The sequence below is a fragment of the Salmo salar genome, chromosome 19 (genome assembly GCF_965601325.2).
Source record: "Salmo salar chromosome 19, fSalSal1, whole genome shotgun sequence".
In the NCBI taxonomy this organism is placed as follows: Eukaryota; Metazoa; Chordata; class Actinopteri; order Salmoniformes; family Salmonidae; genus Salmo; species Salmo salar.
Window position 1 is genome coordinate 22,513,778 of NC_138309.1, and position 25,024 is coordinate 22,538,801.

Genomic DNA, 25,024 nt, shown 5'->3' on the forward strand with positions numbered 1-25,024 from the left:
ATGCATATAATTAATACTTGTGTTTAGAAAACACCCTAAAGTTTCTAAAACTGTTTGAATGGTGTCTGTGAGTATAACAGAACTCATATGGCAGTCAAAACCCCGAGACCGATCGTAACAGGATGTGGAATTCTGAATTGCGGACTCAACTTCACCACTTTGCCTGTCATTCACACAGTGAGCAATGGTTCATTGAGCACTTCCTATTGCTTCCACTAGATGTCCCCAGTCGTTACAAAGTGATTTGAGCCTTCTACTGTGAAAACTGAATGAATGAGACGCAGTAGAACGTGGTCACATGAGGAGGGCCATCACCATTATGACGCCGGCGCCCCTGGCTACCCTCCCCTTTCGAAACGTTTTGAAACACAATGCAATCATCCCCCTTGAATCTTATTGGAGCTCTGGTTGAAAAAGGCCCTAAAGATTTATGTTATATAACGTTTGACATGTTTGAACGAACCTAAATTAAAAAAATATGCATTTTTTTCGAAAGAGGTGTCCCGCGCACGACGGAAGTTTTGGAGCAGCCTTCAGAACGCGCCAACAAGAACAAGCTATTGGAACATAAAGGATTAATTTTTTCGAAGGAAAATACATTTGTTGTGGACCTGGGATTCCTGTAATGCTTTCTGATGAAGACAATCAAAGGTAAGGGATTATTGACAATAGTATACAAGACTAGATTTGATATGCGATTGTTCCAAGATGGCGCTGACCTGTATTGCTAGCCTATTTTCTGAGTATCGCATCCCCTTTTATCGCAAAGTGTGATTACCCAGTAAAGTTATTTTTAAATCTGGCATTACAGGTGCTTTCAAGAGATATTCATCTATAAATCTTAGAATGACAATATTACATTTTTAAAATGTTTTCGAATAGTAATTTAGTAAATTGTAGCGCTGTTTCACCGGAGGCATTTGAGGGAAAATAGTTAGTCAACGTTACGCGCCGATGTAAAATGTTGTTTTTATATATAAATATGAACCTTATTGAACAAAACAATGCATGTATTGTGTAACATGATGTCCTAGGGGTGTCATCTGATGAAGATTGTCAAAGGTTAGTGCTGCATTTAGCTGTTTTTTGGTTATTTGTGATGCATGTGGTTGGTCGGAAAATGGCTATGTGGCTACTTTTACGATATACTCCTCTAACATAATCTAATGTTTTGCTTTTGCTGTAAAGCCTTTTTGAAATCGGACAGCGTGGTTCGATTCAGGAGAGGTGTATCTATAAAACGATATAACATATTCCTATATTTGAAAAAAAATAATTATTACATTTTGTTATGCTAATAGCGATAGGATTTTTCGCTGGACCCCCGACCAGGGGTTAAGAACAAATTTTTATTTACAATGACAGCCTACCACGGCCAAACCCGGGAAACTGTGCACCGCCCTATGCGACTTCCAATCACGGCCGGATGTGATGCAGCCTGGATTCAAACCAGGGACTGTAGTGATGCCTCTAGCACTGAGATGCAGATCCTGCAGATCCTCTCAAGCTCTGTCAGATTAGAGTGGGAGCATTGCTGCACAGCTATTTTCAGGTCTATCCAGGGATGTTTGATCGGGTTCAAGTCCGGGCTCTGGCTAGGCCACTCAAGGACATTTAGAGACTTGTCCCAAAGCCACTCCTGCATTTTATTGGGTGTGTGCTTAGCTTCGTTGTCCAGTTGGAAGGTAAACCTCCATTCTGAGGTCCTGAGCACTCTGGAGTAGGTTTTCATCAAGGATCTCTCTGTACTTTGCTCTGTTCATCTTTGCCTCGATCCTGACTAGTCTTGCAGTCCCTGCCATTGAAAACATCCCCACAGCATGCCACGACCATCCTTTACCGTAGGCATGGTGCCAAGTTTCCTCCAGACGTGACACTTGGCATTCAGGCCATAGAGTTCAATCTTGGTTTCATCAGACCAGAGAATCTTGTTTCTCATGGTCTGAGCGTCTTTAGGTGCCTTTTGGCAACCTCCAAGCAGGTTATCATGTGCCTTTTATTGACGAGTGGCCACTATACCATAAAGGCCAGATTTGTGGAATGTTGCAGAGATGGTTGTCCTTCTGGAATGTTCTCCCATCTCCACAGAGGAACTCTAGAGCTCTGTCAAAGTGACCATCGGGTTCTTGGTCACCTCCCTGACCAAGGCCCTTCTCCCCCGATTGCTCACTTTGGCCGGGCTGCCAGCTCTACGAAGAGTCTTAATGGTTCCAAACTTCTTCCATTTAAAAATAATGGAGGCCTCTGTGTTCTTGGGGGCCATCAATGCTGCAGAAATTATTTGGTACCCTTCCCCAGATCTGAGCCTTGACACATCCTGTCTCGGAGCTTTATGGACAATTCTTTTGACCTTATGGCTTGTTTTTTGCTCTGACATGTACTGTCAACTGTGGGACCTTATATAGACAGGTGTGTGCCTTTTCAAATCATGTCCAATCAATTGAATTTACCACAAGTGGACTCCAATCAAGTTGTAGAAACACATCTCAAGGATGATCAATGTAAACAGGATGCACCTGAGCTCAATTTCGAGCCTCGTTGCGACGGGTCTGAAAACTATACGGTATTTCTTTTTTATTTGTAATACATTTGCAAAATTTTCTACAAACCTCTTTTGGCTTTGTCATCAGGAGGTATTGTGTGTAGATTGCTGAGGAATTTTATAATAAGGCTGTGACGTAACAAAATGTGGAAAAAGTCAAGGAGTCTGAATACTTTCCGAAGGCACTGTAATCAAATTATCATGGCTAGTGAAAGAGATCTCAGTGACTTTGAAAGAGGTCACAAAGCAGCATAGGAGGTTTAAGCGGTTGTGGTGTGTGCGTATCTGTTTCTCAACCCAATAGAACACTTATGGGAGATATTGGAGTGGCACCTGAGACAGCCGTTTCCACCACCATCAACAAAACACCAAATTATGGAATTTCTTGTGGAAGAATGGTCTCGCATTCCTTTAATAGAGTTCCAGACACTTGTAGAATCTATGCCGAGGCTCATTGAAGCTGTTTTTGCGGCTCGTGGTGGCCCCAATGCCCTATTAAGGCAGTTCCTACCATTTCTTTAGATTCCTCATGTCTAACTCATTGTTATAAAATATGTTGATCCAAATCAGATGTTAGGTACTGTATTTATGGAATATTATATGAAACATCTAAATTGAAATGACCAATTTGTGTGCAATCAGTTAGCTTAATTTTTCAGATATCAAATGATATTTCAACAAAATAATGTTGCACGAATGCTAATCTTATCTGTTTATAAAAACAGAAAAGATTAGCAGAACCACCTGAGACGGTGTGTGTCAATCCTTTTTCTTGTTCTTTTTGAGATGGAATGACCCTGCATTTCTCTCCCTGGGTTTTATGATTTAGGAAACAAAGCACTATTAGAGTTTAAGCTACAAGTACCTTCTTATATTAAAAACCTATAGTGTGTATATATATGTATATGTATATGTGTGTGTGTATATGTATGTGTGTGTGTATATGTGTATATATATATGTGTGTGTATGTATATATATGTGTGTGTGTGTGTGTGTGTATATATATATATATATATATATATATATGTGTATATATGTGTATGTATGTATGTATGTATGTATGTATGTATGTATGTATGTATGTATGTATGTATGTATGTATGTATATGTGTGTGTATATATGTGTGTGTGTGTGTGTGTGTGTGTGTGTGTGTGTGTGTGTGTGTGTGTGTGTGTGTATATATATATACATATATATATATATATATATATACATATATAGTAAAAACCTATGGTCCTCCATAGATGGGTATAGCAGAGGTCCAGCTGATGATGCTCAGTATCTTCTCCCTGGTGTGTCCTGTCCTGGCACAGATTCAGTCTTCAGCTCTCTCGCACCATAAAATCCGAAGGTGACGGTAGAATTGTCGGGGCTATTTTTCATCAGGACACTGAGTATCATCATCCTGACTGTGCAACCCTGGGTGTTAGAGAATTGGCTTAGCTGAGTCATGGGGTATGAAAAGCACTGAGAAGGCACTGTCAAGTTTAGAGGGGTAGCGTTAGGCAAGAGGCAATACATCTTGCCTTTGTTTTACTAGTGCGCCATATCCCTAAAATGTGACAGTGGAAAGTATAAAGGACTACCTCAGAGCTGCAAATAGACAAATAAAATGTTCTCTTCACAGAATATTGAAAAACATGGCCAAAATGCAATAAGGAGAGATTAGACTATCCACCAAACTGATAGCTAATGCTTGCTTGCAAAAATGCCCCCTTCCTTGTAAACCAAATGCTTCTCTTACCTTGACTGGTCCTTCTAAAAACCAACCAACCTCAGAAAAGCCCATAACTCAACATTCCCAATGACTAGCACGACATCGTCTTTAAGAATGTATTTATTCTTATTAACAGATGAGTCTTGCATTTAACGGGACCATCGGCTTCCATGATGACTCGCTTGATTCGTCGTTACTTTCCTCCTCCAGGACGCATCGCTGGACGCACCTCTTAGCTCCACTCAAGTGTGAGTTCAACCTCTTAACAGGGGGAACAAAGGTTGCGTCCCAAATGACATCCTATTCTCTAAATGGTGCATGACTTTCGACCAAAGTCCTATGGCCCCTGGTCAAAAGTAGTGCACTAAATAGGGAATGGGATGTAACTTTTTACGTAACCACTGACTAAGCCATTTCCACTTGCCTAGGACCCCTCCATGCCTCAGGTGGTCCTCCTTACCTGACAGAGCCTGTCACATCCCGTTCACATGCCAATACTTTACCGGAATTATTGATAAATATGGCCTAGGGGGTCCTTAACCATCTCTGAAAACATTATTTTCCTCTGCCATTCTTGAACCTGATGTATTATACAATGTGACATAGAAACTGACAATCGCTTGTTCTCGTCAACTTCACAGGGGGTACAATAACATCCAAAATAAAGAAAGTTTTGGATGTAGTTATTTCAACGTGCTTGTGGTCTATTATTTACACTGTGTAAGGTAGTGCATATTCAAACTGAGAATAAAACGGGAGGATAACAGAAAGAGTAATACCTAAGCTGTTCACCGACATTGATTACAGCTCAGCATTCAACACCATAGTGCCTTCCAAGCTCGTCACTATAAGCTCAGGGCCTAGAGTCTGAACTCCTCACTGTGCAACTGGGTCCTAGACTTCCTGACAGGCCGACCCCTGACAGCTCGAACCTAGGTGGTCAGAGTAGGCAACAACACCGCCGCCACGCTGATCCTCAACACGAGGGCCCCCCAGGGATATGTGCTGATTACCAAAAACTACGAGACAGTTTACAGGGAGGTTAGAGCCCTGACGGAGTGGTGGCATGTAAATAACCTCTCTCTCAAATTCAACAAAACAAAGCAACTGATCGTGGACTACAGGAGACAGAAGAGGGAGCATGCCCCCATCCACATCGACGGGGTCGCAGTGCACATCACTGAGGACCTGAAATGGTCCCACACCGACACCGTGGTGAAGGCACAACAGCGCTCAACACCCCGAAGACCCTCACAAATTCTACAGATGCACCATTGATAACATTCTGTCGGGCTGCATCACCGCCTCGTACGGCAACTGTACTGCCCTCAACCGCATGGCTCTCCAGAGGGTGGTGCAGTCAGGCCAACGCATCACCGGGGGCACACTGCCTTCCCTCCACTCTGCTACCATCTAGTGGACAGACAATACAGGCGCATCAGATCCTGGAACACAAGCCTGAGAAACAGCTTCTATCACCAGGCCATCAGACTGTTGAACAGCCATCACTAGCTACCTGCCCGATACTCTGCCCTGCACCTTGAGACTAATTCCCCATATATATATATATATAGAGCAGTGGTTTCCAAACAGTTGGGAAGCAGTAGGGGTGTGGGGTTCCCACTCCCCCCCTTTTTTAAAGACCCCAGTCGGGATTTCAACCTACTCTTGAAAGTTGTAATAGTAAAATGCACAATGTGATGTAAGCGAGGCCAGAGTGAAAGTTTGGGAACCACTGAGAGACATTGAACATTGGTTACTTCATATTCTGTTTATATACTGTTGTTTACTCACTGTGTATGTACAGTATACCAAAAATAAATAGGGGTTCAACAAGGGTTCTTTGAAGATCCTCAAAGATCTTCAATGAACCTTAGGGTTCTTGGCATTGAACATTTCCCCCAGAGGGTTCTTCTAAGAACCCCATAGGAGGTGGGGTTCATCGAGGAACCTCCTTAGTTGGTGGGGTTCTTGCAGGAGCCTAACTGCCCAACTGAAACGTTTGGATTTCAAAGGACAGCAGGTACAGGCACTTAACTGAAAAATAAAAAGATCTCATCAATTTAATGTTTGTCCCTTGAATGATGTACATTTTTTATTTTTACCTTTTAATTAACTAGGCAAGTAAGTTAAGAACAATTTCTTATTTTCAATGATGGCCTAGGAACAGTGGGTTAACTGCCTTGTTCAGGGGCAGAACAACAGAATTTCATCTTGTCGGCTCGGGGATTTGATCTTGGAAACTTTCGGTTACTAGTCCAACGCTCTAACCACTAGGCTACCTGCCACCCCAAATTGTTATTGTTTAATGATGATACCATTTATTTTTTTCAGATTTCTGCAAATCTTTCTAAAACAAAAAATGGACAACAATTAACAAAGAAGTAAGAATATGTATGCTATAGGAATGTGTTGAAGGCTAGCTGTATTGGGTGCAGGTTACTAAACTGATCACTTTTGTGGCTGTCTGCAGGTACACAGATGAGGAGGCATACAAAGGTATGTTATGCAGATCACATTTACCATCCTCCTCCCTTACTGAATATCCCATAGGCCTCTACATTATGGACAAAAGTTTTTTTTTAAATTCACATTCATCACAAAAACCAAGATATGAATACTGTTGTGTGCATGTTTTGTTAAACATCTGTATAATTACTATTTTTTGAATTCACAGACTACACCCTCCCTACACCTGTTATGAATATAACAGGAAACCTGTTTGATCACCATGCACTGCAAAATCATTCTGGCTGTGGAAACGGAGAACATCAACACGCTGGGAGTTTATCTCATATGTCTTTTTTTATCAGCTTTGCCACTAAAATCATAATAAATACTGACTTGTGTAATGATTTGTGTAATGTTTTACCCCTTTCATCTGTGTCTGGTGTTATCTAGTTACTGGCTAGCTAGGTCTTCAGTCAGCATGGAACAAAAGAAGGGGCTGCGACGTTCAAAACTCTAAAACAGTTATGTCGACACATCCGTCAGTGCTGCTGTGAATTGTATCACAAGAGACATGCCAAACAGATGTATACCTTTTTATTTTCTTATAGGTGATATTATAGTTACAAAAAGGCTATTTTACTTGAGAATCAGGAAAAACAGTTCATGGAATTTAGTTTAATTGACAGCATTTACTAAGGAACTCACTTGGTGATAGCCACTGAATTAGAAATGAATGAATTCAACAACCATCTAACAAATATAGTCATGGGTGGTAACTCTACAATTCACTGGAAAGGCACACTGGGAAATTATATTGGAGGTTGGCTTAGTGTGGGTGTGGCTTTAAGTTAGTTATTATTGCTTACCTGTGAGTGGAAGAGCTGTACAAGTTTAACAGTTCTGTGTTTTTTTATTACCTCTGGACTGTTGTTGGATATGGTAACCATTTATTCCTCATCAAATCAATTTTGTTTTGGTCACATGCAGATGTTGGTGCGAGTGTATCAAAATGCTTGTGCTTCTAGTTCCGACCATGCAGTAATATCTAACAAGTAATCTAACAATTTCAGAACAACTACCTTTTACAAGTGTAAAGGAATGAATAAGAATATATAAATATATGGATGAGCGATGGTCGAACGGCATAGGCAAGATGCAGTAGATGGTACAGTATATACATATGAGATGAGTAATGTAGGGTATGTAAACCTATAACATTAACATTATATAAGTGGCATTGTTTAAAGTGACTAGTGGTACATTTATTACATCCAATTTTTAATTAATAAAGTGGCTAGAGATTTGAGTCAGTATGTTCAGCAGCCACTCAATGTTAGTGATGGCTGTTTAACAGTCTGATGGCCTTGAAGTTGTTTTTCAGTCTCTCGGTCCCAGCTTTGATGCACCTGTACTGACCTTGCCTTCTGGATGATAGTGGGGTGAACAGGCATTGGTTGTTGTCCTTGATGATCTTTTTGGCCTTCCTGTGACATCGGGTGGTGTAGGTGTCCTGGTGGGCAGGCAGTTTGCCCCCGGTGATGTGTTGTGCATACCTCACTACGCTCTGGAGAGCCTTACGGTTGTGGGTGGAGCAGTTGCCGTACCAGGCGGTGATACAGCCCGACAGGATGCTCTCGATTGTGCATCTGTAAAAGTTGTGTTTTTGGTGACAAGACAAATTTCTTCAGGCTCCTGAGGTTGAAGAGACGCTGCTGTGCCTTCTTCACCACGCTGTCTGTGTGGGTGGACCATTTCAGTTTGTCCGTGATGTGTACGCCGAGGAACTTAACTTTCCACCTTTTCTACTACTGTCCCGTCGATGTGGATAGGGGGGTGCTCCCTCTGCTGTTTCCTGAAGTCCACGATCATCTCCTTTGTTTTGTTGACGTTGAGTGTGAGGTTATTTTCCTGACACCACACTCCGAGGGCCCTCACCTCCTCCCTGTAGGCCGTCTCATCATTGTTGGTAATCAAGCCTACCACAGTAGTGTCGTCTGCAAACTTGATGATTGAGTCTCTATCTCAGGTACAAAAACTGTCTGAGTTGGTTTCCCTAGACTGCATATCTAACTGGCACTAACACATTTGAAGTCTTTCGTTAATGATATCTTGCATGTAGAGAATTTGTTTAATATAAGATTTTGTATGTGGAGCAGCACTGTATTCATTAAATAAATGGCAACTTTTTTCTACATGTTTTCCTCAGTCATTTACAGAAAGTTAAAGTGGATTTAAGCGGAATGCAACACATTGAGTAAAAATCAACACATTTTTTACACATCTGTGTGTCTAGTTATGGTTAAGGCAAAGGTAGATTGTTACTTGATTTTTACTCACTGTGTTTACTAATACCGTAAATTCCGGACTATAAGCCGCAACTTTTTTCCCAGCTTTGAACCTCGCGGCTTAAACAATGACGCGGCTAATATATGGATTTTTCCCGCTTTCATTTTTTTTTTTTTTATAAAAACACATTCTGTGACGTGCTCAGTTTTTTGGCGGCATGAAGCTTTCATTAGACCAATGAAATTGTCGAACGGGTTAAGGTCAAACAACTTTTTTGTTTACTGTTTAGATTAAATCGAGCGCTCTCAAACTTCCCATCATTCTGATTACGGTAGTCATTTTGTCACCCTCATCATGGCAAAGACACGGAGAAATGCATATGATGCAGCTTTCAAGTTGAAGGCGATTGATCTGGCTGTTGGAAAAGGAAATAGAGCTGCTGCACGGGAGCTTGGTCATAATGAGTCGATGATAAGACGTTGGAAACATCAGCGTGAGGAATTGACTCAGTGCAAAAAGACAACTAAAGCTTACTGCTAATTTTTAATTTTTTGTTACAAGCCGTGTTTCGTTAAAGCCTGTGTAAAGTTCATTTATTTCAATGTACCGGTAGGCACCTGCGGCTTATAGACATGTGCGGCTTATTTATGTTCAAAATAATATTTATTTTTTAATTCAGTCAGTGCGGCTTATATTCAGGTGCGCTTAAAAGTCCGGAAATTACGGTAAATTAAATAGATTATAAACTCATCAAAAAAGTAACGTCCCTTTTTCAGGACCCTGTCTTTCAAAGATAATTCGTAAAAATCCAAATAACTTCACAGATCTTCATTGTAAAGGGTTTAAACACTGTTTCCCACGCTTGTTCAATGAACCATAAACAATGAATGAACATGCACCTGTGGAACGGTCGTTAAGACACTAACAGCTTACAGACGGTAGGCATTTAAGGTCACAGTTATGAAAACTTAGGACACTAAAGAGGCCTTTCTACTGACTCTGAAAAACAAACACCAAAAGAAAGATGCCCAGGGTCCCTGCTCATCTGCGTGAACATGCCTTAGGCATGCTGCAAGGAGGCATGAGGACTGCAAATGTGGCCAGGGCAATAAATTGCTATGTCCGTACTGTGAGACGCCTACAGGGAGACAGGATGGACAGCTGATCGTCCTCGCAGTGGCAGATCACGTGTAACAACACCTGCACAGGATCGGTACATCTGAACATCACACCTGCGGGACAGGTACAGGATGGCAACAACAACTGCTCGAGTTACACCAATCCCTCTATCAGTGCTCAGACTGTCCGCAGTAGGTTGAGAGAGGCTGGACTGAGGGCTTGTAGGCCTGTTGTAAGGCAGGTCCTCACCAGACATCACCTGCAACAACATCACATATGGGCACAAACGCACGTTACTGGACCAGACAGGACTGGCAAAAAGTGCTCTTCACTGACGAGTCGTGGTTTTGTCTCACCAGGGGTGATGGTCGGATTTACGTTTATCGTCGAAGGAATGAGCGTTACACAGGAGGCCTGTACTCTGGAGCGGGATCGATTTTGAGGTGGAGGGTCCGTCATGGTCTGGGGAGGTGTGTCACAGCATTATCGGACTGAGCTTGTTGTCATTGCCGGAAATCTCAATGCTGTGCGTTACAGTGAAGACATTCTCCTCCCTCATGTGGTACCCTTCCTGCAGGCTCATCCTGACATGACCCTCCAGCATGACAATGCCACCAGCCATACTGCTTGTTCTGTGCGTGATTTCCTGCAAGACAGGAATGTCAGTGTTCTGCTATGGCCAGCGAAGAGCCCGGATCTCAATCCCATTGCGCACATCTGGGACCTGTTGGATCGGAGGGTGAGGGCTAGGGCCATTGCCCCCATAAATGTCCGGGAACTAGCAGGTGCCTTGGTGGAAGAGTGGGGTAACATCTCATAGCAAGAACTGGCAAATCTGGTGAAGTCCATGCGGAGGAGATGCACTGCAGTACTTAATGCAGCTGGTGGCCACAGCAAATACTGACTGTTGCTTTTGATTTTGACCCCCCCTTTGTTCAGGGTCACATTATTCCATGTCTGTTAGTCACATGTCTATGGAACTTGGTCAGTTTATGTCTCAGTTGCTGAATCTTATGTTCATACAAATATTTACAAATGTTAAGTTTGCTGAAAATAAATGCAGTTGACAGTGAGAGGACGTTTCTTATTTTGCTGAGTTTGTATGTAAATTTGAATGCATACTATTACTATAGACTCCCACAAGGTCCATAGCAGTCAACATGTGTATCATAAATCAATCTTGCTGGAGGAATAGTATTAGCATGAGATGAGAATGTTATCTACCCATGTTGTTTTTATTTTACCTTTATGTAACTAGGCAAGTCAGTTAAGAACTAATTCTTATTTACAATGACAGCCTAGTGGGTTAACTGCCTTGTTCAGCGGCAGATCAACAAATTTTTACCTTGTTAGCTCAGGGATTCGATCTAGCAACCTTTCAGTTGCTGACCCAACACTCTAACCACTAGGCTACCTGCCACCCCTTTAAGCAATGGCACTTCAATAGGATTACAAATGATTCTGTTGTGAAACTAACCATGACCAACCCCACAGGTATCCTTCAAAGTTTCGGATTGCGGCTTGTGTAAGGGGGTGATTGAGTTTGTTACTGGAGTGATTTATGTTTGTAACTCTGAGAGCTATACATTGGATGCATCCCAAATGGCACCCTATTCTCTATATACATTAGTACCCTACATTTGACCTTGGCCCATAGGGCTCTGGTCAAAAGTAGTGCACAATGAAGGGAATATGGTGCCATTTTGGGTCACAGCATTGGCTATATTGGATTTCATTCCACTCGTCTCAAAATATGCATGCAGATACATTATCCATAATTGGGCAAAGAAATTAAATAATGGGTTTTTTTTGTCCACAAAGAGAAAGTCAAGAGGTATTGATCATACAGTATATATGTAAAGTGGAACCTCCCTAGCAATACTCATATCGCTAATATATTACTGCCATCTGATTTACATTGCACCATAGTGGCTAACAATAAATTGAGGTGGTGGTTGTAGCTCATGTCTAGTTTCCCGTACTTCAGATGTGAAAACGTAATATTTACAATGAGTTTTGTCAGCTGAATATTGTGGAACTTCTATATTATCAAATTCCACTGATATGATGTATCAACTTGTATTTTAAAGAGGCCAAGGCGTTAACTGTGCGATTCATAAAGTATTACTAATAAAACTTGAAACTCTATGAAAAATGTATGAAAATGCGAAGTTTCTTATTTTTTTTATTAATAAAAGAAGTATAAAAATATAAATATAAAACAATATGACTTGGCATTCAAACAACATGAATTCAGTGTGTGACAGTTACCCTACAACGTACACATCCTTATTACATCATACACCTACAGTATATGATGAAATGGATCCACAGAATAAACCTAACCAACCATTAACATGAACATTGCTTGCCAAACAAAGATGGCGAATAGGGTATAGTATGTCCATCATGGAAAAGCAGTTCATACATGTATCTATTTCAAATTTACTTTGCAGGAAAAGCATTTTTTTTCTCCAATAAACATTGATAGTATACAAGACTACTATCTCACTCCTCAATTACAAAACACATTGTCCACACCATTGTTCACAACATTTCTTAAAATGCAAAGGCATCTTTACTGATTATAACCAAAAACAGTAAAACTGTGAGAAATATCACCACCAGTAGTGAGTTTAATGTTTAATTCATGAATTCTACTTGACCAGCCATATGAATCAATGGATGGGTTGCAGGATAGTGTGTGAGAGAGATTATCAATGCATGTCGTTGATGATGAGCTCCGGTAGTACAGGCCTAACTGTAACCTAGGTTTCTCTCTCCGTGTCCTTCCCTATATACATGTCCGCTAGTTTTTTGAACGCCGGTCCCCAGTTGCTGAGGTAATCGTACTCCTGGTCCCCCTCCGTAGCTCCAGACTCCAGGGAGCTGAGGGACTCGGCTAGCGAGCCGCTCCCCTCGTAGGCGTAGGTGGCAAGGGAGTCATACGGGGGCGCGGTGGGGTCCGAGTCGTTCTCATGGAGCCTCCCGTGAATGAAGTCTCTGACGTCGGCATTATCCTTTATAGGTGATGTCCTCCCGAAGGGAAACAGCATCTCTGGGATGATGTCCCTGCGCAGCTTGTTAGCGTCCATCACCTCTGGGTTGCGCAGTGTGCCGATATCAAAGGCCTGAGTGTCCTCCTCTCCGCCCCCCTCATCGTTGTAGCTGACAACATTGTCTCTCACATCCTCTTTGGAGATGATCAGAGGCTCCTTCTTCCTCTGCTGCCTCCTCAGGGCAGCGAACAGCACCACGATCACTACACACACAGACAGAAAGAGAGAGAGATAAAAACTTGAGTATGAGATGGGAGAGAAGAGGAGTGTGCTCCATCATGCATTAAGTAAACTCAGGAATACACACCGGAGAGAAAGACATTTGCTATCAGTGATAAATACACTGCACTGCCTTGGGCACTCTCCTCCTTTTATTAAAGATTGAGCAGGACAAGCTTTTCTTTCGTTTTTCCCCTTAACATCAAATTCACTGTAGAAAATCTGTAGCACTTGAACGAGCCCTTTCTTTTTCTCATTCGCAGGTCAGACTACCCTTACTCGCATAATTAAATGCATCTTATTCTATTTTCATTTCTGAGCAGGACTTTAAATCCAAACTTTCCAGCTGAAGGAGGAATTTGCATCCAGAGTGGCGCTATGAGAGCATGGGATTTATGTTGTTGCTCATTATTTTCATGAAAAAGGAGCAAATCGAGAGTAAAAATAATTCCCTCACATTGGGGCCTCCTCCTCATCCCCCTCCTCCTCCTCTTTCCCACACCTCAGCAGGTGCTGTAGTACTCTACCTGCCTCCCACCCAGGTGTTAATTACAAAGGTCTCTAAAGGAGTGGCTCTTTAGAGGCCCAGTTACCAGGCCTTTCTGACTGATACCCCAAGTGTTGGGTGGTGTGGGGTGGCATGGAGCAGTGTGGTGCAGTGTGGAGGAGGAGCGCAAACTGTTCCAGCTCAGCGCCTACTGCCTGCCTGCCTGTCAGAGGCGTAGTGGAGGTGAATTAGACAGCCTGTCAGAGGGGTTCAAGCGAGAAAACCATCGGATAATGAGCAGATGTCAAGATATTTCGCTCAAGAGGCGAACATGGGGTTCAATCTTTAGCACTTCCAATCTGAGTTAGCCAGAAGCCAGAGCTATAGTAGAGCTCTCTCCAGTGTCAGACAGACAAGTGAAGGGGGACTGTGAGGAGGAACAAGCACAGCATGCAGTGGAAGAAATGTCAATAGTTAATTTGCTAGCGAGGGATCAGTGGCTAGGCAAGGATGCGAGCAAGATTCAAGTCGGGCGGAGATCATGGAACAGGAAGAGAAAGGAAGAGAGCACAGATGAACAGGTGAACACATCAACAGATGAGCTGGGTCTCTGCATTATTGAGTGAGGAGGAGGAATAGCACACACACTCATTTAAGCAATAAAACATGAGAACCTGTGCATTATCATGAATAACACAGGGCTAAGGGCTGTTCTTAGCCATAACGCAAAGCAGAGTACACAAACAAAACTCAGTGGATTGGTATTTATGTTGCTATTAAGTCACTCATGACTTTTAATTGGGTAATTGAATATATCAACACCCTTAATAAGCTCATGGATGATGCCGTTTAGGTGGCACCGGGGTCATGCTTGGCCAAGTGCAATACCAGGCTCAAAGTCATTTTTTTGCCTATTACTTATTGATATCCCCTTGAACATAAGCACTACATATTTTTTGCTTTTTGCCGGGGAAAAAGACATGCACACTTTCTGTTTTGCACTTTGTGCTTTTACATACTGCATTAGCTCACAAAGGAGGCTGAAGTGTTGCTTTAGGATGCCAGGAAATAGGATGTGACCTACTTTAGCAGGGAAAAACACAAATACCTTTTTGTCAAGTGGATATAACCAATAATAAAAGCTTTCATCCTGCTGCACCATTTTCATGAGGAAACACACTACTTACACATGCAGCCAGCAAAGTAATGTCTCAGTGAGTGGCTCTACTTTAAACTTTCTTTAGTTGAAGAAGTTTGATGATGAAAGGAATAACACAAAGGAATAACACAGAAGTAGCACATAGGATTTAAGTGCTGTCGAAGGACTCGCAGCAGAGAAAAAGAAGGAGCTAACCAGTGCCTACCGGGCGCAAATGAAGTCCCTTCTCCCTCCGTAGGGTGTTATCACATTATAATCCAGGATATGTGTGGCTACAGACCAGTTCATTACACGTGCAGTGTAGTTTATTGTGGTAGAGTCCAACACAGCCTAGAATAATTGCTTCAGCTTTGTAATAAGTGACTTGGATTGCTGTGTGCTACTGTACAGTACTGTATGTTCAGAATTAAGAATACCACTTAAATTATCTGACACAGTTTGATTTGGCCGTCTCCCAAATGGCACCATATTCCCTATGCTGTGCACTACATTTGACCAAAGCCTTATGGGCTCTACACAGTGTGACGACCCTCCCACTCTGTCTGCCGAATTCTTTCTCTTTGCTCTTATTTTCCCTAATAGGATGTCGGTGGGCGGAGCCGGGAGGGTCGTCGGTGAAATGGGACACTACCTGTGGTCGGGTGTGTCCCGGGGATAAATACACCTTTCCCCCCATAGATTGAGGAGACTCTTCCACCCAAACACACTGGTGTTTTTTGTTGTGGCGTTTTTGGGTGGCATGCGTGAACACCTCTCAACACCCCTCATTATCACCATCTATGAACGCATCCACTCACTTACACTATTGACTACATTGTTACTCGGATATAGTTTACTTTGTTTAATAAATATGTTTGTCATTTCTTTATTTCTGCTTTGTCTCCCTCTTTGTTATGGGCTATGAGCTGGTTCGTAACAACATGGAATAGGGTGTAATTTGGTATGCGGAGGTTGACTTTACCAGTGTGATTGATAGTGATACTTACTCAAGAGGATGATGACACAGAGCAGGATAGCCACCAGTGCTCCAGTGCTCAGCCCGGCAGACAGCAGAGCCTCTGTGTTGCAGGACTGCACGTTCCCCCGGCTGTCGCAGGCACACACGTTCACAGTCAAAGTGCTGGTGCTGCTCTGGATAGGGTAGTCATTGTCTGAGATCACCACGGGCAGTAGGTATGTATTCATCTCACGCTGGCTAAATCCTCCCCTTCGAGTGATGATCCTGGCTGTGTTATCTAAGGGGTGGATTGCAGAGGGAAGGAAAAAGGAATATGAGAAATGAAAGGTTGTTTCTAATGTTTAGAACAAATGTTCCCAGTAATGATTGTAACATTGCAGCTCCATATGTTACAAAAAAGTTAAATTGTTAATACAACTCGCACCACTAAGACCAGATAATGGCCAGATAAAAAGCACAAGGCTAACATTTAGCTACCTTCATTGTCAATGATGGTGAAATTTGGATTGGAGAAGCTCATACTGAAGACAAACTTATGTCCAACAAGGGGCTCATCGGTGTCAACCGCACTTATCGTCTGAATCAGCTGTGGATAGTGAAAAAAAGGTATGAGAAAACATGTTTCTTCAGGCTTTTCTTCAGCATTTGTAGTATTATGATGTCATACATCTACTGTACCTGTCCAGATTTGACATTTTCACAGACAAATGTCTCATAATACATGGCAAATTCAGGTGCATTGTCGTTTACGTCCAGAACCCGTATGAACACTGGGACTCGAGTGGTTTGGCGAGGGTTACCTAAACAAGAAGATTGAAAATGTGTAGTTGGCCCATACAGTAGACCCCTCAAATTCAAATCTGGACCTCAAAACCAGTTACAATGCTTTTTTTTATTTCTTCCCCTCTAATCAGGGACTGATTTAGACCTGTGACACCAGGTGGGTGCAATTCGTTATCAGGTAGAACAGAAAAACAGCAGTAGTCCGGAGCTCGTAGGGTAAAATTTAAATATCCCTGAAGTTGACATTAGCAAGTTAACAAAAAATATAACATACAGTGCATTTGGAAAGTATTCCGACCCCTTGACTTTTTTCACATTTTGTTACCTTACATCCTTATTCTCAAAAAGGATGAACTTGTTTTTTTCCCTCATCAATCTACACATAATACCCCATAATGTTTTAGAAATGTTAGCAAATTTTTATATATATAAAAAAAACACATTTACATAGGTATTTAGAGCCTTCACTCAGTACCATGTTGAAGCAATTTTGGCAGCGATTACAGCCTTGAGTCTTCTTGGGTATGATGCTACAAGCTTGGCACACCTGCACTTTGGGAGTTTCTCCCATTCTTCTCTGCAGATCCTTTCAAGTTATGTCAGGTTGGATGGGGAGTGTCGCTGCACAGCTATTTTCAGGTCTCCAGAGATGTTCGATCAGGTTCAAGTCCAGGCTCTGGCTGGGCCGCTCAAGGACATTCAGAGACTTGTCCTGAAGTCACTGCTGTGTTGTCTTGGCTGTGTGCTTAGGGTCGTTGTCCTCTTGGAAGTTGAACCTTCGCCCCAATCTGAGGTCCTGGAGCAGGTTTTGATCAAGGATCTCTCGGTACTTTTCTCTGTTCATCTTTCCCTCGATCCTGACTAGTCTCCCAGTTCCTGCCACTGAAAAACATCCCCACAGCATGATGCTGCCAACACCATGCTTCACCATAGGGATGGTAATGACCAGATGATGAGCGGTGCCTGGTTCCCTCCAGACGTGGCGCTTGGCATTTAGGCCAAAGAGTTCAATCTTGGTTTCATCAGAACAGAAAATCTTGTTTCTCATGGTCTGAGAGTCCTTTTGTTGCTTTTGGCAAACTCCAAGTGGGCTGTTGTGCCTTTTACTGAGGAGTGGATTCAGTCTGGCCACTCTACCATGAAGGCCTGATTTGGTGGAGTGCTGCAGAGATGATTGTCCTTCTGGAAGGTTCTCCCATCTCCACAGAGGAACTCTGGAGCTCTGTCAGAGTTCACCTCCATGATCAGTGCCCTTCTCCCCCAATTGCTCAATCAAGTAGTAGAAACATCTCACGGATGATCAATGGAAAACGGATCTCAATTTCGAGTCTCATAGCAAAGGGTCTCAATACTTCTGTTTTTTATTGTTAATAAATTTGCCCCAAAAAACGAAAACCGGTTTTTGTTTTGTCATTATGGGGTATTGTGTGTAGATTGATGAGTACATTTTTTTCAATAGCATTGGAAAGACATTGTTGCAGACTGATTATCCTACACGATTGCCTGAAACATTCATTAAAATATTAACTTGTAGTTGCATGTTTATTTTAGTTTTCTCAAAATACTCCTGACTTCCTAACGAGGCTCCCATTGGACAAATGGTTCTGATGAGCAGCCCTTTGAGCCAACTGAAACTGTGGGCGTTGCCCATGTGGACCTATGGGGCTGGAACAGGAGTTGTCCATCCTGGTTGTGACCACATATATGCATATGTAGAAAGACTGCAGCAGAACACTGTGAATATCACCCAAACCGACGCCAGATTGACGAAGCCAGGAAGTGTAGCAGCACTGATACATCCCAGGTCAGTGGGCTGGAGCCCGCTACCCAGGAAGATTTCAAGTAGACTTAGTCTAATTTATGAAGTGGAAGATGCAGCAATTATAGTGCCGGCTACAGTTCCACTTTGGACTTGCTGCAGGGCTCGGTTGGTTGGCTATAGCGGCTAATATTAGCTAAGTTATGTGGTAATATAGCGTTATTTGCACATTTCACAATTTTTACTTCAATATTGCATAGATTCCCTTTGTTGTTTTTATTTTATCAAGTTAAAACTCTTGATAATTTTGCACATTCTTGCCGGAGCGCACAAATCTGTGGGACAAGGGGCTGGCCAGGTGGCATAGTTCGGCTACATTACATATACCCCTCGGCTGCCTGACATTTGGCAGAAGTTGGAAGGATTGGGTTTTTAGGAGCAGTGTTCAGTTACTCAAAGGGCAGGTTTTAGGAAAACAAATATGATGATGCCATTTTACCCCGGGGCACACTGGGTGCCTCAGTGTAAAGGTCCTAATGGTGATTTGAAGTATGGCTAATGGAAAGAGAATATTGAGGGGATCTTAGGCGTTAAAGGAAAATAAAAACTAAAAAGTTTATCCAAGTAGGGGCTTTAAATGGGCAAAGCTAAGCAACAGGTCAGCGTGACCTCAGAGGAGGAGTGCGACAGAGCCACTAAGGTATTTGCCTATTTAGATTACCTGTATGTCAAACAGGTTCCTATACCCCTGTTGAGGTAACATTTTTAAAGTAGCAAATCGTATTTCTCTCAAATTTTGTGCATACATTTGTGGACATTTCTCCTTTGCCAAGATAATCCATCCACCTGACAGGTGTGGCTTATCAAGAAGCTGGTTAAACAGTATGATCATTACACAGGTGTACCTTTTGCTGGGGACAATAAAAGGCCACTCTAAAATGTGCAGTTTTGTCACACAATGCCACAGTTTTGAGGGAGCGTGTAATTGGCATGCTGACTGCAGGGATGTCCACCAGAGCTGTTGACAGAGAATTGAATGTTCATCTCTTTACCATACTTCACAGGGGAGCCGTTTGAATGTAAACTTCTTTATTTTTATCAAAATGTGTTTCTTTGCAGAAATGCCTTCTCGAACATGTGAACTTTCATGTGCCTTAATAACAAATGTGTATGCCATCTGTAAATACGAATCAAATTGTTAAATTACAAGCCTTGTTTGTTAAGCCACAGAAAAAGTCAGCAACCTTCCCACTAGCCATGATTGGCTGAGATAATGAGTGGGCTGGACATGCCGAGAGATGAGTTTGGATTGGTCTGCCATATAGTACACTTCTGTCTATTTGAGCTGGTCAGTAAGTCTAGGTAATCCTGTCAACGCTGCTTTTTATAAAATGTATTGCGTTGTAAAACTGCATAAACCTAATGTCAAGTTAAAGTTAGCTTGCTAACATTAGCTGGCTGGCTCATTAGCTAACGTTACGTGTGTGCTCTCCACTTTCTGGAGGACTGTTTTGAAATCAGTGGAAATTGAGTATGTTAACTAAGGAGATGGAGAAAACACCTGTCTCCAGATTACATTTTCAAACTAAGGGCAATCATGGCATTCAACAGGAGACGCCTCCATCCATAATATGAACGGGTAAGATAATCTAGCTAGCTACATTTTCAGACATTACACGTTTATCATTTTGACATAGTCTTTTCATCTCAAGTTAAAGTGTACTGCTAGCTAATGTTAGCTGGCTGGCTCGCTTGCTAACGATACATGTATAATCTTGTAATTCGTATCTCAGAGCCACTAGTTATAGCCTAATGGTAGCTAGCTTGAACCTGGTTGGTTAGCTACCTGCAGATGAATGCAGGGTAGTAATATCATGAGTTGGGATTATGGTTCATTCAACACCAGTTGAATATGGCCGGTGTCAGTAAACGTTGGCAAAAAAGCGTAATTCAATTGTTGCCAGCAGCACAGTTACAGTCACCAACGCTCTGGATAACATGAAAACAGGCTAACCAGATCTGCTAGGGCGAGTAAAATGGTCACAAAATGGTCATTGTTATCTCATTATGTGTCTGGAAGTAGCTTGCAAGCTAGCCAATGTTAGCCAGTTAGCATGGGTTCTGACCTGCCGTTGTTAAGTCTGAACGCTCCGAGAGGAAAGTGCTCTGAATTTATGAGCGGACAATCTGACAGCACAGTTGCAGTCACCAACGCTCTGGATAACATAACAGCCTAACCAGCTCTCTTAGGGTGAGTAATGTTCAGTGAGCTGTTCTCTCATTTGTGTCTGGAAGTAGATAGCAAGTTAACTTGGGTGCTTGACTGCTGTTGTACCCTTAAAGAGATGCTGAAGGTTACAAGTTTATCAACTAACAAAGCAAAATTACTTTCCCGTTGTTCCTCAACTGTAGTGTATGATATACCATTTTGTAGCGCCGAGTCTCTACTTTTATCCAATGTAAAAACGCAATTTCAAATTTTGCTACATAAGACCGAAATGAGTCGGTCGGTCACATTTGGCAGTACGTCCAACCAGCCTCAAACGCAGACCACATGTATAGCGGCATGTGGGCGAACGGTTTTCTGTTGTCAACGTTGTGAACAGTGCCCCATGGTGGTGGTGGGGTTATAGTATGGGCAGGTGTAAGCTACGGACAACGAACTCAATTGCATGTTATCGATGGCAATTTGAATGCACAGTTACCGTAACAAGTTACTGAGGCCCATTGTTGTGCCATTCCTCCACCGCCGTCACCTCATATTTCAGCATGATAATGCACGGCCCCATGTTGCAAGGATCTGTAGACAATTTACGGAAGCTGAAAATCTCCCAGTTCTTCAATGGCCTGCATACTCACCAGATGTCACGAATTGACCATGTTATGCTAGGAGGCCATGCTACTGGAAAAGGAACATGGTAGCAAAAAGTGGGCTGAGGTAAAATGTTCTGCTGTTGCAGAGTCTAATACATTGAGGTCTCTGACTGAAAGCAGGCCCTTAACTACTTGGGATTTTGAAGGTAATACAATCTGCTATCACTGCAAACAGGCTGGTTCTGTAGGGGGCTCTCAAAATCTGAGCCGGCTTTAAACTAGCCAGCCCTGCTGCGGAGGTTCGAGCAGAGGGGTCAGCTGGTACTGCAAACTCAACTTTTATTGTCCAACAGTGGACATTTGTATAGATGGAGTTAACCTGTTGGGTCTAGGGGGCAGCATTTGCACGTCTGGATAAAAAAAATGTACCCGATTTAATCTGGTTACTAATCCTACCCAGTAACTAGAATATGCATATACTTATTATATATGGATAGAAAACACTCTAAAGTTTCCAAAACTGTTTGAATGGTGTCTGTGAGTATAACAGAACTCATTTGGCAGGCAAAACCCTGAGACATTTTCTGACAGGAAGTGGATACCTGATGTGTTGTATTGACTTTAAACCTATCCCATTGAAAAACACAGGGGTTTAGGAATATTTTGGCACTTCCTATTGCTTCCACTAGATGTCACCAGCCTTTACAAAGTGTTTTGAGTCTTCTGGAGGGAGATCTGACCGAACAAGAGCCATGGAACGGTGATGTCCCATTAGACACCTGGCGCGCTACTTCATGTTGGGTACCCTCGTTCCAATACGTTATAAAAGAGTATGCATTCGTCCACCTTGAATATTATTCATGTTCTGGTTAAAAAAGGCCCTAATGATTTATGCTATACAACGTTTGACATGTTTGAACGAACGGAAATATATTTTTTCCCCTCGTTCATGACGAGAAGTCCGGCTGGCTTACATCATGTGCTAACGAGACGGAGATTTTTGGACATAAATGATGAGCTTTTTTGAACAAAACTACATTCGTTATGGACCTGTGATACCTGGAAGTGACATCTGATGAAGAGAATCAAAGGTAATGGATTATTTACATAGTATTTTCGATTTTAGATCTCCCCAACATGACGTCTAGTCTGTATCGCAACGCGTATTTTTCTGGGCGCAGTGCTCAGATTATTGCAAAGTGTGATTTCCCAGTAAGGTTATTTTTAAATCTGGCAAGTTGATTGCGTTCAAGAGATGTAAATCTATAATTCTTTAAATGACAATATAATATTTTAACAATGTTTTCTAATTTTAATTATTTAATTTCTGACGCTGACTTGACTGCCGGTTATTGGAGGGAAACGATTTCCTCAACATCAATGCCATAGTAAAACGCTGTTTTTGGATATAAAAATGAACTTGATAGAACTAAAAATGCATGCATTGTCTAACATAATGTCCTAGGAGTGTCATCTGATGGAGATTGTAAAAGGTTAGTGCATCATTTTAGCTGGTTTTATGGTTTTGGTGACCCTGTCTTTGACTTGACAAAACATTACACACAACTCTTGTAAATGTACTGTCCTAACATACTCTAAATTTATGCTTTCGCCGTAAAACCTTTTTGAAATCGTAAAACGTGGTTAGATTAAGGAGATGTTTATCTTTCAAATGGTGTAACATAGTTGTATTTTTGAAAAATTAGAATTTTGACATTTATTTGGATTCAAATTTGCCGCTCTTGAAATGCACCTGCTGTTGATGGAGTGCACCACGGGTGGCACGCTAGCGTCCCACCTAGCCCCAAGAGGTTAAACTCACTGGGCTATTATATAATGCCTCTTAGGTCACCCTGGTGCAACAGCAACTATTGAACAAACACTTCCTTAACAGCAAGATACAGTATGTGTGGGAGAGGCTTCTTCAATTCTGACCATCAAAGCTACAAATGGCCTAGACCATCCATTTGTAGGTTATGCAATTATGGATTTTAAAATTGAAGGTGTCAAGATACCAAACTGTGGAGTTGGGATTGTCAAAGACAAGTGTTCAACTAACCCCCTGATCGTGGGCATGAACGTTATTAATGCAAGAAAAGAGAGCCAAGAGAAGCCAAGAGAGGCCAGTGTCTTTGTCCTGCCAGAACCCCAAGTTCCAACAGATCTGGAAACGAGCCTTTGCCACCTGCCAACAGACCATCGGCACCAGTGGAGGGGATAAATTCCTGGATTACTTCTGGCCTGCCAACAGACTGGGGATTCATGTTCCAACCAGGAACGAAGTTGGGGTATTGGGATGTGCCTGGATGGGCCCGCATGGAATGGCAGTGACTACTGTGGGCTCGTGAAGGCCTTACCGGACCCTAATGCTGTAGGGGTGGAAAGAACACTGGATGTCGTAAAAGAATGGGGAGTTCCAGTTCATACTTTCAATCTGAACCCTTTCATGTCTGTCTATAGGCCGCTACCAGAAGCTGCGGAGTGTCAATCATGTTGATGAGGTGGATGTACATGGAGCTGGAGATCTGAGCATGATGCTGGACTCTGATGGTGTAGTCCATGTGGGCGTTGTTGAGCCCTACACAATGTGGAGTCCAGCTTTGATGTGAGCAGCCTGATGGACAGACCAGGACTCACTGAAAAACAGCAATCGATCTCAGTGCTCTGTTGCAGAAGTGGGAGAAGGTTTTTGCTGAAGATTTTGGAAGGACTGACATTGTTCAACATAGAATACCTACAGTGGATGCAGCTCCAATTGGGTAGACGTTTCGGCCCTTACCCCCCATGATGTACAGGATTCTACTGTCAGGTATGCTAGAAAATTGTATCATCCGCAAAAGATCCAGTTCTTGGGTTGCACCCATTGTTATATTAAAGAAAAAGGTTGGAAGTTGGCATTTTTTTTAATGTTAACCTGTTAGGGCTAGGGGGCAGTATTGACACGGCTGGATAAAAAACATACCCGATTTAATCTGGTTACCACTCCTACCCAGTAACTAGAATATGCATATACTTATTACATATGGATAGAAAACACCCTAAATTTTCTAAAACTGTTTGAATGGTGTCTGTGAGTATAACAGAACTCAAATGGCAGGTCAAAACCTGAGAGATTCCTTTACAGGAAGTGGCCTGTCTGACCATTTCTTGAACTTCTTTTCCATCTCTATCATTTACTAAGGATCTCTGCTCTAACGTGACACTTCCCACGTCGTCCATAGGCACTCAGAGCCCGGGAAAAAACAGAATGTCGTCATTCCAGCCCCAGGCTGAAACACATTATCGCCTTTCTCAAGTGGCCGATCAAGGGACACTGGGCTTATGCGCGTGACCCCGACCGCCCCAGCCTTTGGGATTTTTTCCTCTGTTTGCCGAAAAGGAGATTCCCTGTCGGAATATTATCGCTTTTCTACGAGAAAAATGTCGTAAAAATTGATTTTAAACAGCGGTTGACATGCTTCGAAGTACGGTAATGGAATATTTAGAATTTTATTGTCACGAATTGCGCCATGCGCGCGACACTTCTTTACTATTTCGGATAGTGTCTGGAACGCACGAACAAAACGCCGCTATTCGGATATAACGATGGATTATTTTGGACCAAACCAACATTTGTTATTGAAGTAGCAGTCCTGGGTGTGCATTCTGACGAAGACAACAAAAGGTAAT

The 25,024-nt window shown here is 42.3% G+C and overlaps 1 protein-coding gene across 1 annotated transcript in view; it reads right to left on the bottom strand.

Moving 5' to 3' along the window:
- Positions 1-12,325: 12,325 nt before the first annotated feature.
- LOC106578577 (cadherin-10) overlaps positions 12,326-25,024 on the bottom strand; it is a 71,094-nt gene continuing 58,395 nt past the window's right edge. Inside the window, exons 9-12 of the mRNA XM_014157565.3 lie at positions 16,678-16,799; positions 16,477-16,585; positions 16,028-16,276; positions 12,326-13,379 (exon numbers count right to left, since the gene is read on the bottom strand). Coding sequence (XP_014013040.1) covers positions 12,886-13,379; positions 16,028-16,276; positions 16,477-16,585; positions 16,678-16,799 — 974 coding nt within the window. The 3' untranslated portion in view covers positions 12,326-12,885. The remainder of the gene's footprint in view (positions 13,380-16,027; positions 16,277-16,476; positions 16,586-16,677; positions 16,800-25,024) is intronic.